Below are 19,881 nucleotides of genomic sequence, written 5' to 3'. Positions count from 1 at the left end.
AGGTAATGAGAGGGGTATGTTAGAAGACCAAATTTTTGGGTTCTCCTGTGAGGAACCAGTTTCAGAAGGATGCAGATTCTCAGTTTGGGATTTATTGTTTGCAATTTGATAAGAAAGAACAGCAGGTTGTTTTTTATTGTTTCGTTCTTTTTAGTGTGATGTTTCCAATCTTCTTATAGTAAACTTTAGGTTGGAAATTTGCTGCTAATTACTGGTAATGCATACAATTAATTTCTTTTTCTTCCATCCCCAAGGAGAGCGGGCTTTTGGTTTATATAGTTAGTAATACAGAACAATGGGAGATACAGGAGGAGCACAGGAAATTGATTCGGGATCTTTGCCAGTGGCTTAGTTGGTTGGGTTACAGGAGGTTGGACATCTGTGGAAGTAGGTAACTGCTTCCAAATGGTCCTAAATAACTTAAAACTTAATAAAAAGCAAATTAAGAATAACTTACTCTGTCTCACTAAGGAGGAAGTGAAGATACATTGGACATTTTTCTCCAAGTTTTCCTACAAGAGTGTTTAAGAAATTTTTTTTTATGGTGGGCAGAAGGGCCTGAGTTTTTCTTATTTTCTCTTCTCTTCCCTCTTTAGCCATGTATGATTGTTTTGATTTTTATTTTATTTTTTAGCCTGAGACTGAACCGTCTCGCCGATTCTTTGTTGACCAGTGGGAGCTCTCCCTTAGCCTCCGTTCTTCTAATCGCCCTTCTTCGCCTTCATCTGACTCTCTTCGACAGGTAGCATTAGCCTGAGCATTGCAAGGTGCACTCAGCTGTGTTCGCTTGCTGCACCCCAGTCCCACCAGCCAAGGACGCACCACAAGAGATGGCTAGGCTTGCAATGCTTCACCTGCAGAATGCAATGTCTGTGCATATTCATGCACAAATGAGAACGAACCAGAGGCAACCTGTGGCATAGCTTGGTTATTGTCAGCCATAAAGCAGTTTGAAACTAAATATATTTAACATTTGGTGTAAATGAAAAGCTTGTGGTACATCTCACTCTCAAATCAGTTTTTCTGAGCACTTATAGTCCTTCTGGCTTTGCAGTAAAGCGTTCTTGTTTGGCTTGCTGCTTTTGTTGAGATCTTGAGCCAAACTACATAATGTGTTTGTGCATATATGTTTAATGGACAGTGTGAAATAAAAAGTACTTTGGCTTTCTGAAAAATCACTGAGAATTTGAACTAGTTGCAGTTGTCATACATAAACACCAGGAGCTTGATTTGACCTAAGCTGGAGTGGGTTCTTTGCCCGCTCGTGGAAATGTTGCAGAACGTTGTATATCTTGAAGGCTTTTGCCCACGGGAGGAAAGATAAAATGCTTCATTTAAGACCTAGTATTAGGCCAGATGTGCTGTACAGGAAAAAAGCAAAATAAATCAGAAACACAAAACCCCGAATCAAAAACTCAGCAACTAAATTTCCCACACCAAATAGTCCAAGGTATTGTGAGTTAAGATTAGCATAATCACTTTTTAAGCATGGAACTTCATATGTGCTGGTAGAAATTTAAAGATCCTGAAGCATCTGCAGTTAAGGTTGGATGAAGGTTTCAAATCAAAACTTGTTCAGTGGAAACCTGGTTCAGCTAAAAGAAAATTTTTCCCATGGAAAAGCTTGAACTATCTTTTAAGAAAACTTAAAAAGCCTCAAAGGTTTCTGGTCTTTTAGCAGAAAATGGAAAGCTTTTGGCCAAATCATTATGGTTGCCAGTTAAAGATCAATGTTGAATGAAAGAAAGAAATTTTTTCCAATGGGCACCATTTTAAATGTAATATTTAACAAGATATTATGTATGACATTGAAAGGCAACTGTGCACATATGTGTGTGCACACATTAGCTGAGGAAGAATGGAACCTGGAAAATGCTGAAAGACAAATCACTTGTAATTTCTTGCATATATAAATCCTGTGAGTGCTCTGCATTTTAGGGTGGAATCAGTAGACAGGTAGAAGTTCTTTCTAGGTAGAAATAAACCCTCATTACTAGAGTGGCACAGAGCTTAACGAATTAGGACTTCAGTGATAGCAGCGGTAATCTCTGGCTGAGCACTCCATTTTCAAAATCTTTTTTCCCAAAGTACCACCCATTCTGTGGTGAATTTCAGTTTTTGTGATGCTTCCTGCTGTTCTCATGTCTGAGCATGTGAAGGTCTTAAACATTCCTAAAAGGCTAATAACCACACGTATGAAATTTATGCTGTTTTATTAGTTGTGGGAAATAATTAGTGTGCTTCAAACAAGTTCTGCTATATGAGTAAAGGGGCTTTTGAGGTACGATAACAGAATACTGTTATTCTTGGTATTTTACACTTGCCAGAAGCTGGAGTGTCTCTCTGATGATCCTTCATTTGCTGAGGAGACTTCAGCTATAAACATTCATAATGCTTCTTAAGTCTGGAAAAGGAAAATTGCTTGGTGTGCTCCTTGCTGCTCTGAGTCAAATACATGGCGTTTGCAGTGTGATTGAGCTAACAGGGATGTAACCACATAATTTTCTTAACCATGTAATTATTGCCAATGGTTGTAAGTATTTCCTGTGAAAAACACTTCCTCTGCTCCTGCAGTGACTGAACCTGACTTGCAAACACTCATTTTGTACCATCTAAGGTAACAACCAACCTGCCTAGATTTCTCGGAATACTGGAGGGTTTTTAGATATCCAAAGTTATGGAGTCAGTCAGTACCCATGATGGAGAAAAGCCTAGTCATAAAGCCATATTCACAGTTGAACAAGTATATGTTCCAGATGTATGCAGGTATGGCTTTAATGCATTGGATGAGGCTCTTGCATCTTTTTTCATATAAACCTCTATGTATTTTTAGCATTGCAAGAATTCATATTTTTGAATCTCTGTAAGTTCCTTAGTTAAGGATTTCTCCTTGCTCTATGAATGCTCTGTAAATGAATTCTTTCCGGTTGCTAAGTGTATAAATATGCTGTTGTGATCAGCATGTTGCATTAGACTGTGACATGTCTTCTAAAAGATCTTTGTTTCTGATGCCAGTTTTACCTGGAACCTAAAATCTTAACCTATATTTGGCCTCGTCTTTGAGAAGTGTCTATGCTCAGGTTTCCAGGTGCAAAATACCCCACGAGTGAAAATAAGAGCTGCTTTCTTCATCATCATAGTATTTCTAGAGCACTTAAGAGAATGCAAAATGCAAGCCTTCCTTTCCGTTGTTACAGTTGATCCTGGACTGTCTGGTGATTTCTGATGACACTAGCTTTGCTGTTACTACTTGTCACTTCATATTGTCCACTGTCTTGGCATGATTTGACCTCTCTGCACCTTTTCACCACCTAACCTATTATCATTTTAGTCATTTTTTTAATTTGATTCTTTTTTTCTTTTCTCACTTCACTATTGTTTTATTCCATCCATCTGGTAGAAGTATATAAAGATGTACACAGGCGGAGTGAGCTCATTGGCTGAGCAGATAGCCAATCAGCTTCAAAGGAAAGAGCAACCCAAAACCCTTCTAGACAAGAAGGAACTGGTAAGACGATGTACAGAAGGTGATGCGTGTTTGTGATTAGATGTACTGTAGATCTGAAGTATTGTGAGTGTCCAGTTGTTACTACCTCTGATGGAATCTGTCATAGCTTTGTGAAAGACTTAATTTCCCTTTCTCCATCCACCCTCACTCTTGTCCTCATTTTCCTTGCAAAATGTTTTAATCTAATCTCAGCGTCCAAGGATTGTGCATAAACAGTTGAGAAACTGCTTGTCATATTTATGAAGATGTGTTTGATCCACTGGGGCTACTTCTGCATTACTGTTTTCTGGAGGAGATACCGATTTTGATAACGTAGGTCTAACAATTGCTGTTTGAGGGATTTCTAATGGTTTTGGCTTTCCATCATATGTCTCCTTCAGTCATTTATTTCAAGGTCATCATTAATACTACTGGTGTCCACTCTTCCACCCAGAGCTTATTTTACTCCTGACATATGTAGGCATGGCATCCTAGGACCTTCTTCCCTGAACAATAAGGTTAATTTCTGGTGTCCTGGTCAAAACTGTGAATTGTGTCCAAGAACTGCAGCATCCAGATGCTCCTGTATCCGCAGAAATGAAGAGAAAATATGACCGTGCAATCTTGGTGAGGCTGGACACACTCAAATTTAGCCATGCCTATTTCTGTCTAGGGCTCGCTCAAAAAGGAGTTCCCCCAAAACCTGGGAGGCAGTGATGTCTGTTACTTCTGCCGCAAGCGAGTCTATGTGATGGAAAGGCTGAGTGCTGAAGGCAAGTTCTTCCACCGCAGTTGCTTCAAGTGTGAATACTGTGCGACAACTCTGCGCTTGTCATCTTACGCCTATGATATTGAAGATGGTAAGAGAAATTACCTTTTTGTCAGAATTCTCTTAACTGTCCTGGAAGTCTGCCTAGTGATTTCAGCTCTTTCTTTGCTTAAAAATTATATGGCGAGTTAGGGAAGAGAGTAACTTTCGTCCCAAAGACACCATCTCTCAAACTGTTGAAACTATATGGATTTCCTGTGGCCAGGTCATGCTGACAGCAAAATAACTGAGCTCTTAGGAATTAATTTAACATAATAACAGCTGCTAGAATGCAAAGAAACAAATAGTAGCTGGGGGCTTTAAAAGGGTTTGGAGGCTGAGTTTGAATGCTAGACCCTTTACTCTTATTTCAGTACTGTCAAATGAGGAAACTCCTTAGTGTTTAGTATCACTTAAGAGAAAATAACATGTTGTAAAAGCCAACTGCATTTGTCTCCTTCTCGAAGACATCACAACTGTCCAACTCTGTATGTTTATTTTAGATGTACTAAAATAGGAACTTCATAATCAGGGACTATGATAATAGCTCATTACAAACTAAGTTCTGTTTATATAGCAAAAAATGGAGCATCGAAGTTGATTACAGGTAAGTCAATGTTTATATATAGAGAAAGTGGTGTTGAAGTAGTTACTGAAGATTCAGTAATGACTCGTTTTCTGTATCTGATAGACTGAGGAAGAAGGAATATGACTACAAAACTTGCTGATGACTCAGTTAACAGAATCTAGCACGCTAAGAATTAAGGGAAGCTTCAGATATACCTAACAAATCTGAGCAAGCAGACAATGTGGCAGCAGATGAAACTCAATTTATCAACAAAGTGTGCATATTGAAAGTAATAATTTGAAATCACACATTACTTGTGAAAAGTAATCTCCTAAGAATAGCAGCGTGTTGCATTCTTTGCTTGAGCAGTGATTGAGAGAAATTTCATGTTTTCTGGAGAAAAAATAGGAGAAAGTATCTCAGATAAACCTTTATTTATATCAGCAGGTATGCCTTTATTTTCTTCCACAGCTGACATTTATCTTTATTCCTATCTCAATAGGAAAATATGTGCAAAATGATGTAAAACTAGTGAGAGGTTAGGTGGAAAGGATTCTACTCCAGACATGATGGTGTAGAAACCAAAATAACAGGAAAAAAAGTGTTAGTACCGATAGTTTTCCTCACTCATTGAGGCAAAGATGAAGTAAAAATTATAAAGTGATATGCCACAGGAAGAAACTCCAGAATATTCTACTGCAGATTGAAATGTTATAAAATTGATAGGTATCTACTGCGTGTAGCTAGGAAGAATATTTTTGCATATACTGGGTAGAATAATGGCCATGGAAATACCATCTAGGCTTAAGGGGCAAAAAGAACCAAAATTATGTCTTGATGATGCATTATATAATCATTTTAAATAATGGACTTGCTTAGTCACGAAGAGTTGAAGAAACTTAGAATCATCAAACCCGTCTCCAGTAAGGAATAGAAAACCCATTATTACTTGGCCAGAAGGTCAGCAGACTTGGCATGCGAGTTTAAAGGGGCCAATAATAATTTTGAAATCAGCATGTAAAAGTAACATCATCAGTAATCAAAGTTGGGAAAAAGCCTTTTTTGAGCACTGCTGTTGTCTTGGGCATTCACAAGTGACTGAATATTTGACTATATATTTAGCAATAACAGACTGTGCTCCTCTGTCAGCCGTATGGGCTGAAACAGTTTTTGCCACCAGATTTAGTGATTCCCTCTGCCAGCAAGCTTATGTATGCAGTTATGGCCAGATAGTTCTCAATGAAGCAAACACAAAGCTTGGAGTTTCAGCACACTTATAGCATTGATTCTGAAATGGTATTACATGCCTAACAGTTGTGTACATATACGAAGCAGATCTGGCCAAACAGAAATATGTGGTATCCTATTTAATCTAATCGTTGTGAAAATTTAGCTTATATTTCATTCTGGGTTTTCTTTGAGAGGAAAAATAACAAAGATATACACGCATTGTTGCTATTCATCTAGCTGTTTGGACTGATGAGCATTCTACAGCATTCTGCAGTCAGTATCTGGTTTTGGACTTCAAAGTCTGAGAATTTTTATGTAAGAGCTTTTCTGTTGTTCTTTTCAGACATTTGAAAGAGCGGTTTTTGGAAAGGGTAGATGTTAAGAAAGGTTTATTTAAGCAGAGACTTCTTGAAAGATAGCGTTTGTCACTTTTCCATCATAAAACAAAGCATTGTGCAAATACCAGCCCAGAGAAACTAGAGGAAGAGAAACTAGAGGAAGGGGCAAAGGTCAGTATATAGGTTTGAAATGCATTAGCAAAGTCGTAGGAATAAGATAGCAGTAGGGGATGCTATGGGCTGCATATACCAAGCAGGATACACTGACAAAGGTACACTGGAAGATAATTATGTGCCATCTATTTGCTGCCATTATTATTATTATTTGTATTATGGTATTACTAGTGCTGCTTTGGCTTCCTGACAGTTTTCAGATACCGGTGAAAACCTGTCTAGACTTCTGGGGTGTTACTAAACCAGTAGTATCACAAAAGGTCTTAGTTGTGAAAATGAATCATTGGTTGATTGTCCTTTCCACAAGTAGCCACTGTGCATTTTTAGAGACGGTTCTTTGGGAGTTAACACTGTCCTCTCCCACTTTCCTCTGCTGGTTGTATTCATTCTTGCTTTTTCCAAAAGTGCTTCTGCCAGCTTTTCATGTGATGATTTCTTTGTTCCTCACACACTGCCGCATTGTTAGCATGTGATACCACACAAGCCTCACAGCTTTGCTTTGGTGTTTGATAGGATTTTAAGCTAAATGGCTATCAGGCACCCAATGGAAAGGAGGCTAGCTAGGAGGGGGAGAGAGGAGGGCTGGAGTTAAAACTTCAGATAGTGTTTGCCGCCATGTATAGTGAAGAAACTAGAGGGAGCAACGGGAATGGCAGCAGAAATTAAGTTGCAGTGAGAGGGATGTTTATATTGTGCTAAACTGCTGTGTTCTCATTGTTGACCGTCATTCGTGTTTTATCTGCAGGTAAATTCTACTGTAAGCCTCACTACTGTTACCGACTCTCTGGTTATGCTCAAAGGAAGAGGCCAGCAGTGGGTCCTCTGTCAGGAAAGGTAACTCATTATTTTCATCTAACATGTCATATTAATAGGTTTTGATTCTTAACATTGAAAAAGTAAATATGCTGGGTTTTTGCCAGAAAGTAGAAGAATTCAGAGTGCATCGAGTTGCTTTTTTATGTCATGAGACCTTGCAGTTCTATAAATTTTATTTAAAAGCAGTTCCTTTAATTACCATTTCTCTTTTCATGGTTCTTATTATAAAATAATGTACTGTCCTATTCAGAACAGGATTTTGATTTATTTTCTTGTCAGCTGGAGTACTTGTTCAGTCCATGCAGAGACTAGATGAATTATGTTACCGGTTTCGGTTTTGCTTTGTTTCTCCATGGTTTTTCTTAAGATGAAACAAATTATTTGCATTTCCTGTGAAACATGAAGTTCTACCCCACTTGCGTAGGCTATGAAGAAGACCTGCCTTCATTTCTGAAGGTTTTCTGTGTGTTAATGGGAACCTGTGTGAAAAGAAAGGACATCCCTTTTCCTATACTGTCGTAATGGAAGCATTTGTGCTTTAAATGTAGGATCAAGACGCACTGTGTAATACAGAAAAGTCTCCCAGCTTTTCCATTGCAATCCAAGGCCCTTAATTTGTCTCCTCAACCCCTTTTTCAGTATTTTTGCGTACTCTGTCTGGGCAAACTATATGCTAGTCTCTTAACAAGTTCTGTTAAGCTTGCATGCAACAAACTGTCCTTCCCCCTTAAATTATATCTTCCTTTGTGGTAGTCGTGGTTCTTGTCTTTCTGCCTGTTTCTCAGGTTTTATTAGTACAAGCTGAAGCTGTACTCCTTCTTTTTGGAAGGATAAGGGATCCATTCCAATATTTGTGCCATGCTTCCTGCCAAAAATAAAGACTAAAAAATGGTACTTGTTTTATTTCCCAGATGAGCAGACTTTAGGGATCTTACTGCTTTGATTTTCTTGGATATCCGGCTTGTTTTTCAGAGCTTTAATAAAGCCCATAGATTGAGAATGAACATACTTGATTCAGACGTTGCCTTACGTGATGATTAAGGGGTATCTTAATTGCGAGAGGGATGTCGTCCTAGTTCAATGTGTTCAGTACATATAGCCTCACATGAAAAAAAGAGTATTTCTGAGGCATTTTTGATTTTAATATGAATTTAATTTCCCCCACATTCTTACAGGACACCAAAGGACCTCTGCAGGACACCATGGCAAGTGATGGAAGTGGACGGGCAAATACCATCTCCACCTCAGCAGAGAGGGCCCCAGGTAGCTCCGCTTCCTTGTTTAGCAGGGTGGTGCAGTACTCTCTCGGCCTCTTTGACAGAGTTAGGGTGGCAAGCCAGCGCCTGCAAAGCACAGTTTCCTCGATTGGGCACCAGGTAGCCCAGAACCCTTTGGACTCCTTTTTCATGTGTCAGCTGATGGCTTTTGGGGTTCCCTTTCTCTATGTCCAGTCAGAAGTTCTTGTGCAAATCCTAGGGGAATTCTGTGGGCAGCCTGCTGACCAGTAAGAATTAATATGACCCAACTTTATGACCTATGTAATTGGTGTGATTTTTGGGTGCCGTGTGAATTTCGTGCGTTACGTGAAAGTCTCAATATATTATTTTGCACTGTGGCTTTGGGGCCTAGATGTTCTGGGTCCTTTCAAGGACATTATCTAAAAGAATTACAGGAAAACACAGATGCTCAGTTGAGGGTCTCCCCTGAGTGGGCCCAGATAGAGCCCTGGTCTGTAACGTATGCAGGTCAGTGTTAGGGAAGTTAAAAGTTCACTGGAATAACTCTCAGACTGGATTTCTGTGTTTGCCTGAATTCTGGGTGTGGTTTCTTGTTCTCCCAAGCTTCTCTTCATTAATCTGGTACTTGAATGGGAAAGATCCCATTATCTCTGGATTGTGTCTCCTTTGGAATTCTGGGTGTCTCTGACAGTTAATGGGATCGGATTCCTTAAACCCCTTGAATTTCGTGGTGCTGGCAGGTCATGGTGCTCTTCCCTCACTGCCAGAATCTGTGCTGCTCCTAGCCATGGCTTTGGGAATGAGGTGGTGAATGTGTGTGTCTTACTGTGAAGTAAGTTTGCCTTTTAACTTGAAATTCTAATTCCTTCTAACATGGGAGAAGTGTCTGTGCTACAAATGCTCGTTTGCCCAGCCCCTAAGTGCTCATTTAGTGATGTCAGAAAAAGTAAGAGATTTGATTCCTAGTAGTTGTTCCAGAACACTACGGATAAACTAAATCAGCTGCTTTTAGAGAGGCAACATACTTAGAGCAACACTTTGAGAAAAGAAAGTTTTTGCAGTGCTAGTTGTGAAAAGACCTTAACACATGCAGGCAAATAAAAATCATGCTTTTGTTTGACTTTATGTATTATTCTTACAAGTGTTTCTAAGATTGTAACTGAATGCAGTCCAACAAAAATTTATTCTTAGTGTGTGCAGTTGATTCTTGAAGTGTAGTTTCTTTCACGGTTTCCTCTTTTGTTTGTGTGGAATTTCCATATGGCAAAATGGAGGAAAGGGAAAAGGTATGGAAGAATAACATTTGCAAAATGCTGTGGACAGATGGGATAACTACAGCATTTTTTTGTGCAACTGGATAGACTTAAAATTGCTTTCTCTAAAAGATTTTTTTTTTTTTAAGCTGGAGCATAATCTTTAAGATAAATGGAAAAAAAAATTTCTTGGAGCATAGGGCGTCTGATGTGAGAATAAGGTGGTTTATGGAGTGAAGCTATTGGTGATGAGAATTGGAAGAAGGAGAGTTTAGCTATATATATCAATTAGTTTATCAAAGCAATTGCTGGCAGAAAGTCTCCTTCCTCTGATTTAGTCATTCCAACTGATCGAATTTAATTACTCACTTTTATGAATGAGCATTCAGTAAATAGCACCTAAGTAAACACTAAGTAGAGCAAGCAATAGGCCATGGTTTGCTATAAACTTCTATAAATCAGATATAAATCAGCTATAAATCAGATGTTTCCATCTATCCTTATGTAGTGGTGGCACAATCCTGTAGCAGAACTGTAGTATTTCCAGAGGAGTAAAACAGAACAGACACCATTTATCAAATGGCAAAACTTGAAATCTAGGGCTCCTTCTGTTTGCTTTCTGCTTTTCTAAAGCAGTGTATAACTGTAGCATCATTTTTAAAGCTTTTGGACCTTTCAAATCTTTGCCTCTTGCAGTGGCCAAAGTACATTAGAACATACTCAGCTTAGCTGGCTCAAGCTAGGTCATCTTTAAGGCAGTGTATTGCGGTGCATTCTTGTGTGTGCATGACAGAAGTACATTTAATGGTAGAAGAGTGAGTAGTGCCTCTGCTCTTGTCCCCCTTTCTGGTAGAAGAATGCCATTAGTGGCTGAGATTTTGTTTTCTTTGTGAACTAGGTTCTAAGTGTATCTTAAAACTACTGGCTTAACAATGGTTAAGAAGCGGGAGGAGGCTAAATGCAATGTACTTTAAAAGCAAGCCACAGCGTCATTAAAGGCAGGTCAGTGCTCTGTTAGCATAACAGTCATGTCCTAAAGGTAGGTACCTACCTTTAGCTCCTGTTCTTGCTGGGTAGGTAGGTCAGGAAACCTGTGATGTGTTTACAGTTACATATGGTTTGAAAAAAAAACCCCAAACCCTTTTGAATTACCAAGCTTGATAATACGGTGGAATAATAGGATATTATTCCTGAATAATAAAAAAAGTCTATAAGATTACATCTCAGTATAACTCCTAACTTAGAACTATCTGTGTATATGCTTTCTTGCAATTTATTAAGTTGTCTGTTTAAGAGACTATACACATTCTCCTTTCGCTGTAAAGCAGACAAAATACCTTGAGCAAAAACCTGTCTTAAATGGAGATAGAGGCAGAGCTCTGTTTCCAAGGCTTCTACTTCACCCATCTGGTAGACTCATCTAATACAGGTCATAGATCTGAAAATGTTTGACCTCCCTTAAGGCATGTGCCACCAAATGAAATTTGGCAAGAGCAATTTCAGACCCTGAGGTCCGAGCTGATCCTCACTAGTGAGGTAGATCTTGATGTGGAGTGTAAGTTGCCTCTAAAATGATTAAGTAAAAAAAAAAGTGTAAAATGCGCAGGTTTGATATTTGATGGAGTTGTAAAGGTAGCTTAGAAGGCAAAAGGAAGGTGTACAGCAGAAACATCAATTAAAGAATATACAAGATAAAAACCCCGCTGTTCTTAAATTTTATACCTCAGAGTTAAATTCAGCCCTGAGTTAGCAAAGTGCTTGTTCAGTGAGCTTTATGGTGACTTGTGCAAGGCCTGCTTTTTAGTTGCCATGGAATCCGAAATGAATGTAAATTGCATGGGTTGTCCCCCTACACTCACTGCCTCTTTTGCTGTGCCACCAAATCTGGCCTCTTCTTTTTTAGCTAGCTTAATGCTTAAAATATATTCAGCCACAAAATAACATTCAGAAGGTTTGGTCAGCTCAGGTAAGATTTGTCACAACAAGCACTTGTGATGAGTAACTAACCTGATTGGCATGTATTAACTTTCCTAAAGATGTCAGTCCCTCACTGGGTGGCTGCAGTCTTAGCTGGCATTTAATGTATTTTGTGTGTCCCTCGTGTTGTAATGATGATAGTTGCAGGGCACAATCTGTGATGAGCAAGTTGAGGTTTTTTTAGCAGTCAACTACAATCACCCTTTTTGTGAAGGTTTTGCCTGGTTTGCCAGAGAGCCTGCGTGGCATTTTATGTGGTGGTAACGAGGAATGTTCCCAGGGAGGTTATGATCAAACTGGCTCTTGCAATATAGATCAACCCTTCAGTTTGGGAAGTGGCAACAAGCTTTTGAGTGATGGATGCCATTCTCTGCGGGGAAGGGAAGTCGGGGAAAGCTGTTACTGTGCTTTTGGTCCTGCTGAACTGTGGCATGCTTGTTGTAGATTCTGTAACCTTTTTCTGTACCCTGTCTGCCTGTTTTTCTCTATCTTCTGCATTTGCCTTTGTGCCAAAATTGCTGCTATTGCCAAGGAAAAAAAAAAAACTTTGCTTTTCAACTGTCTCTCTCTTTGATAATCTGTAACTGCTGTGTCTTGAATTTTTTTGAATATTATTTACAGTACTTTATATGGTTTTAATGTGCTTTTAATGCAAATGCTGGTTTTCTGTTTGTTCTAAAGGTCTGTAAGAACATATTTCTGAACTTCCAGCTCTTTTTTGACAGATGGACTTGGAACAGTCTTTACCCCTATCAGCGTTATGATAACGCTGCTTGGGGTGACTTTAGCTGGTGATGTTTTGTTGTAAGATGTTTCCCCTTTCAGGCTTGTGTTATCACAGCAATACGTTTCTGTCCCTATCGGCAATAGGGAGTTCATAAAGGAAAGACCTGCTAGGGAAACTCATACTTCAAAATGTACAGCAATAAAAGGCAAGTCATGAGATCTTTGCAGTAGTTACTTGACCTGTGAAAAATTTAAGAAGCCAAATATAAGCCATAGTATGCAAAACTGAAAAATGCAATACAAAGTAGAGGCACTAGGTCTCCTGCTTTAAAATCACAAAAGTATATAGTGTGTATGATATAGGTATGCAACATGAAAAGTTAAAAATCCTCCTATGGATGTGCCTTAAGTGTTTTCAGGGAGCAACGTTCTGAGCAAAGCCTTTCACAGCAGACTCTTAAACTAGTAATCTGTTGTATATAGCAAGCAAAGCTGGACTTTACATGAGGAAGTTCTTTTGCTGACTTGGAGAGCTAGAGAAGGGTGGCTCCTTCCTCTAAATGGCATGCCCTTTAAAGTACATTATCTAAGCCACATTTTCAAAAGGATCTTAACTGTCTGTACAATTTTAATGAATCTTTATGAATGCATCCAGTATTATTTGCACACAATTCTACTTCTTTGTCTAATGAAGTACAAATACATTTTATATATATGAACAGGAAGCTTATTTATATACAGAAATAAACATTGCCTCTTTATGGTTCTGTATCCATTGAACATGCCTTACTTGTGAAAACGATTCTGCTCAAAGCAATACTGTTTGCTTGTGCGAACAAACATATCTTCATGAAGTCCTCCACTTGGTCACTTCTTTTCATTATTACTCACATTTGGTTTTTGTTCTTGTTTTAGTTTGGTCTGTTTTAAACATTAAATTACAGAAGATAGCAGTAAACTTATTCTGTGACATGGTGTTCTGTTTGCGGTGCCTTCATTTTAAAGTACTGAACTGTGTGTTTACAAACACATCCATATCCTGCCCTCTGTGACACACACACCCACACACACACACACACACACACCCCCAGTACATCCATATTTCAGGATGCACCACCAAATTGGGAGGAAAGATAATTCCTCTACTACTGTTCCTTGAATGTTGTCTGTTCTGTTTGGAGAAGCCGTGGTGGTGTGTTTTGCAGGACATGGCACTGAACCCTTTTATGGGGTTTCATATAACTCCAAAGAGATCTGATGCGAGATATATTTCTCTCTGCGGGCACACTTAGAATATAAACTTAAGAACCAGACCCTGTATTTTTGGAAGCTGAGGAGAGTGTGTGGGTTGTCCATTTAGGACCAAGGTTCAGTGCCCAATGAATCATCGCTTAATAGCAAGCCAGGAATCTCTGTTAGGATAAGTGCTTGACTGTTCCCAGTCCATCATGTTCCTTGTCAGTGTTCTTATCAGGATTTGGGCGGCTTTGGCGTAAAGGAAAGGAGAATGCTAAAGGACCAGCAATTTGAAGCCCAGAAAATTTGGAAAGGCAAAGGCATGATGGAAAGGTTATTTGTTCTAAAGAGTGGAGATACAGCTGACCTGACAAACTTTCACTGCAAAATCCTGAAAAAAGTTTTGGGGACTGAGGAAGGATATACAAAATAGCAATACATTGAGTTGTGCTCATGGCTGGATCCTGCTAAGAACACTTTTTCTTGGGAGTAACTGGGCTCCCGATTCCACCTTTCTCTCTAGTTTTCAGACCTGTAGACTTGTGCCACTGGAATATTTGTTTATTGTTTGTATGTGTATATTCTGAAGGGTGATATGAATTTTTCTGGGCACTTTAAGAGCTTCATTGAATGTTTTTGTGTCTTAGAAAAATAGTATCAAGTTTGTGTGAAGGAGTTGGATTTTTTTAAATTGCAGAATTAAAATGTTTGGTTTTTTTTAAAAGTGGAATCTGAGAAATGACCATTTTGAGATTTGTTTCCCTCAGAGAAAAGGAGGGAGTATGCATAAAACAAGCTTGGTGACAGATAATGTTCAAGTGAGACGATTAGTGCTCAGAAAGGCTTCATGTCTCCATTGTGTAGTCTCTGAAGATTTTGATTTATGCAGTTGTTTTTAACCTGTTTTTGTTTTGGGTGTGTGTCTCTGACTTATGTAATACATGGTTTTCCTGTTGCTGTGAAATCAAGACATTATTTGTTCAACTGTGTGAAATGTTCAAGGGAATAAATTCCAAACAAACTTCAGGTTTCTGAGTTTTTCTTTGTCATCCCCCTTCTCCCTCCACTGGTTCCAGGTGAGGGATACTGTGGGGGATACAGAGTTGGGGGAGAGTGGAATGAATAGATCTGGCAAGCTCAAATGCAAAAGACATTTTGAGGAGCTCCATGGCACGTGCTGCCTGTTACTGCAAAGTACTATTTTTCGGGCTTCTTTTGTATTATGGGGGTTTTTTTTTAAATTTTGCTGCTGTGTTATGGTTTGCTCAGAGTGCAGGGTGTACACTGCACAGACAGCATGATACATTGCTGTAGAAAACCTGCTAAGGACCCCCCATACTAAATATTCTACTGCTTTGGCAAAGCTGGCTTTGGATAGATGCGCTGTCAGTGTTGTGGCTTCACTGATTTTGGTCGATTTGGAAGGTGGTTTTGTGTGCCTTGCTGCAGACCAGAGGTCTTTGTCGCACTCTAAGCAAGGCAGTGATACCCACGTGCGAGGGGAGAGGAGGAACACAGGCGAGTACAAGTCAGCGATTGGGAAGAGGGAGGCATAGCCTTTGCACGTGGTGTGACAGGTAAGCGTCTTGGCAGGATTTGGTTCCTCTTGTTGGTATAGTGGCAGCTGTGATGATGGGATGTTTCAGTGTGATGGAAAGGCAAAAAATGAGTAAATACAGAGCCTTGTAGCCAAATCCTGTGTCTTATGTTCTAACTGGACAGTTGTTTTCTCTCAGGAGAATGGCACATGAGGAGATGACCTCCCTTCCTTAAGACCATTAAGAGACTATTCTGTAATGTTCTCACCATGACGAACAGATGGAGCTGGATCATAGTTTTGAGCTGCATTTTCCTGTTCTAAAAGATAATATTGGAGTAGTCTACGTTAGGGACTCATTCTGTGTCTTGTCTCGCCTGCTTCTCATGCTTCCTACTGCACCATTGGCAACTGAAAACTTGTAATAGCAGATGACTTTGGAGAGTCTAATTGTGAATGATATGTCTTCTCCTTTGGGTTTATTTGGCCAGAGTAGTTATGTTTAAATGGTAGCTCACAGAACCGCAACCATAAACCAATTCTGTTATACATAACAGTTCCTTCTTTGGAGGAAAGTAATCACTTTATGCCTTTGAAATTGCCTTTTATTTTTCTTCACTGTCATCAGTAGTTCTGATTTTGAGGCTAAAATGGGCCTTCAGTTCTGAGAAGGAGCCATCAGCGTTCAGTGTAAAACTTAATGTTCTGGTGCCTGAACTAGAAATGTCATTTTGATGCACTGCTAGAACAGCCTCCACTGTTCTGTATCAGGAAAGCTGTTAACTTTGCAGCTACATATATACTCTTCAGAAATCAAATGTTTGCTTCATGAATCACAAAAAGAAAAAAAAGGATGAAGGGAGGTGCATTTCATGAGCTCATCCCCATCAGAGGTGAAATCAGACTTCCTTGCTGTACCAGTATAGGAGACATTGTTTTCAGCTAAAACTTGGAGAAACCAAGTATTTGTGTGATGGGAGAACTCCCAGGCACTCTCACCTCATTCTCCTTGAAGTCTACACAGATGCCTCACAGTTTCTGTTTCTGTGCCTGTGGTTCTTCTCTAGTCTCATGGCTCCTGGTGTTCTCTTACTTATGCCTACGGGAAGAGTTGAGCTCTGTATCCTGCACCACTGGATGGGAGAGGGGTGCTGCCAGGGAGCTCCTTCCATGGCCCTGACACTCAAAAGTCACTTTTTGTTAAAGGCATTCTAGTTCTGTTTGTGAAACAAAACTGAACCTTTTTCAAGCATTCTTCCCTTCACTGCCATCCTTCCTCCTCACTCCCATTCCAACCTAAGATACTTACCTTAAAATGATTTACCCTAGAGGAAACTTTATTCTTTAAATAAAGCCCCAGGTAACATACTATGTCAAATACTGTTCTTTTTAACCTTTGTTGTACAAATAAAATGATCTGAAAATGAGGAAGAAAAGTAGACGATTTGGGCCAGGCCATGTTCTCGCTGAGTGTACATGCTTCTTTGCCTGTAGTTCTGTAAAGAGAACACATTGATTTTTCTGAATATGCTATCCTGGGATGTTGAATTACACAGATTTGTCCTTCTGATGCATCTGTCACTTCTGAGGGTCTCTAACATTATTTAGGACTTGTAGAACTTGGTAAATAGATTAAATATTGTCTTCATCTTATAGAAAATGAGGTATCATGTACTTTTTTGCAGTTAACATCCTCACTTAACGTCCTCAGAAAGAAATTATCCACAGAAAATCTTATGTGGCTGTTAACTAACATCCAACTATTTATCCCAGAACTGAAATTGAAGGACTGAAATTCACTATATAAATAGTAATATATTAAAGACAATTTTTAGAAACAAGGTATCATAATTACGTGTGTGTATCACTTTAAAACTTTGAGGTACTGAGCCATTCGCAAATGCACAAACGTCAGTGGGCAATGCGAATGTTTTGTTTCCTCAAAAAACAGATGACTTCCACTGAAGATGGACTGAATTAGCTTTTACAGGGGTTTGGAAACTTCATTCTAAGATTTGAGCTTTTGGGAGTACTAAGACGTTTTCCACCATGCATCCCAAAACCGCTTGTTTCATCAGATATATTTTGGTAGCAGTTTTTCCAAGAGGCATGTTGGCATAGACCATCTCCTTTGCAACACACATCGCTAGGGTAGTGTAGAAAGCCTGCTGTGTACAAGTTGTTTTAAATTCTAGACGTATTATACTTCTTCATCTGGTACGGTAGAAAGCAGAGTAACTGTTTCATACAGATCTTTTCCTCTAATGTTCTATAACAGCGATGAGAAAGTGTAAGGTACTTTTAAAATAATAAAATGAATTAATAAATGTCTGTTCACCTCTACACCAATTAAAACAAGCCAGTGATAGTTTTACCACCTGCTTGTGATCAGCAGCATAATACATTAAGGTATGCAGTTGGCAATATATCTTAAAATAAAAGGAGAAACAAGGGGAGAAAACCAACCAAAAAAACCCCAAACAACAAAACAAATAGAAATAATCTGAAGGGAAGGAAGAGATACACCAGAGTCAACAATGAACCTGTTCTCCTGCTTCTATGAAGTGTATTTATGTGGAGGAAGGTGGAGTAGCGGTTGCTGAGCTGATCCTGGCAATGCAGAGCTTAGCTTGGGCTTTCCAAACAAAACTGGGCAGATGCTCTTTAAGGATGAGATGGCACTTCTGTGCTCTGTTTAGTTGCTTACATCTTCTCTCAAAAATGTATGTTTAGTCTGACATTTCTCATGTTTGCTGTCATCCCAGAAGACTGTGTTTTCTTTTTTAGGAAAATTTCATAACTGTCCTTTCTGCTGTTATAGACGTTTATCTGATGGCTTGCGGGTAGAAGTGTTTAAAAATAGGACTTTTTTACCCAAGAGATGTTTCAAATACTTGCAGGCTTGGGTAACTCAGTGATTTAAAACATCAGAACTGATGTGTAAGTTATCTTTAATCAGTAATGTGCCTTTTGGAAGCTTTATTTTCGGAACTGGGGCAGATTTTGAATATACCTAGCTATATAGCTATATACAAGAATTTTCTTAGTTTCAGAAAAATTCCCACTAAGGTGTGAAGCTCTGGATTGCTTGGAATATTCAGTTGCTTTACAGGTTATACAAGAGCATGTGGGATAAATATAGATAATGGAAAGGTATGCAACAGAATGAGGGAGCAGATGTCGATGCTTTTTGGAATATATGGAGATTTTACTTAGGGCAAGTATTCACCAGTATATTTTCCTGTAACTGCCAGCCTCAGATTTCAGCCTGTTCCATTAGCAGCACTTCATAATCTTGACATAAATGATAGAAATTAAGTAAGGACATGGTTAGTATCTAAATATATTCTGAGATCCAGTAATTATGGAAATCAGTAGTACAATGGAACAGAAGAGATAGTAGTTATTAGCTCAGTAGTTGAAAGATGATATCCATTTGAAAGCTATGTTTTCAATCTGATCACAATTTGAACGGGAAACTGAAAACATTTGATATTCCACACTTTTTTATTATACATGATAAAATTTCTAGTTCCTGATTGGTTGTTCTTTAATGATCAAAACAGCATCCAGTATCCAAGGTGGAATTGGAAGTACCAATTTCTATAAAAAGTAGGCAGTATTTGTATCGATAGGTTCCTCTACTACTTTTAGATGGAAATGTCCTTGATTCAGCTTTGTGTTACTTGCACAGTGGGAACCACCTGTCTGATCCCTCCTGGTGAAATGGGGGGTTCTGGAGGGCTGCTACATACGAGTGGCAAGAAATAGATGCCACAATGAGTAAACTATACAAAGTCTTATGTAGTAGAGAGATAGCAGAGGCTTTCTGTCTAACAACATAAAAGGGGTTACTCTTTGGATTGTAACTGGACAATCACTCTTAAATGTTAATTTCCAACAAAGACAGGACTTCACTTAAAAAAGGGGAAAACCTCATGAGCCAAGGTCATGGTGATTTTAAAATACAGCGTGGCCTTTCTCGCCTTTCCTTTTTCTCCCCACCAGTCCCTGGATGTGCCTCATCCCAGGTGGTTCTTTGAGGTAACATACCTTTAATAGCTTCCAGGACAAAATTTACGCCTGCAAAGTAATGTTATCTTCAGCCAGATTATCCTGTAGTGCTCTTCAGCCTTCCCACACTCAGATTCTTTCAGGAAATGGAAACGAGGCCAGGCAACATATGATAGAGCTGATCAAAATACTGGAGAGAGCTCAGACATCTTAGATGATACCAACAAAATGGAAAATGATAGGCAATATGTTACTGGCTTACCAATATTCCTGAGTAACAGACACAGCAATGATTAACAGACTTAATATAAATTGATGTAGGAATTTTATATCTTTAGTACTGGAAACCTGTTTGGGCAGCAGTAAAAGTGAAATCGGTACAAATGTTAAGATTTTCTGCCAGAAAAGATGCAATAAGGAGAATCAAGCTTAGCAGTGTTCCCTGGGGCTTGGATTAGGTGACCTAATACCTCCTTTCC

The 19,881-nt window shown here is 39.0% G+C and overlaps 1 protein-coding gene across 12 annotated transcripts in view; it reads left to right on the top strand.

Moving 5' to 3' along the window:
• The window catches only part of MICAL3 (microtubule associated monooxygenase, calponin and LIM domain containing 3), a 165,789-nt gene that overhangs the window by 86,035 nt on the left and 59,873 nt on the right, over nucleotides 1-19,881 (top strand). For 11 of the 12 annotated variants that reach the window (XM_076341685.1, XM_076341675.1, XM_076341656.1 and 8 more), the window contains exons 21-25: nucleotides 635-742; nucleotides 3,401-3,508; nucleotides 4,161-4,347; nucleotides 7,351-7,439; nucleotides 8,597-8,684. In XM_076341685.1, coding sequence (XP_076197800.1) covers nucleotides 635-742; nucleotides 3,401-3,508; nucleotides 4,161-4,347; nucleotides 7,351-7,439; nucleotides 8,597-8,684 — 580 coding nt within the window. The remainder of the gene's footprint in view (nucleotides 1-634; nucleotides 743-3,400; nucleotides 3,509-4,160; nucleotides 4,348-7,350; nucleotides 7,440-8,596; nucleotides 8,685-19,881) is intronic. The other variant, XM_076341695.1, reaches the window with a different exon arrangement.

Source organism: Aptenodytes patagonicus, chromosome 1 (genome assembly GCF_965638725.1).
Source record: "Aptenodytes patagonicus chromosome 1, bAptPat1.pri.cur, whole genome shotgun sequence".
Classification (NCBI taxonomy): Eukaryota; Metazoa; Chordata; class Aves; order Sphenisciformes; family Spheniscidae; genus Aptenodytes; species Aptenodytes patagonicus.
This window is presented reverse-complemented; position numbering and strand designations above follow the sequence as displayed.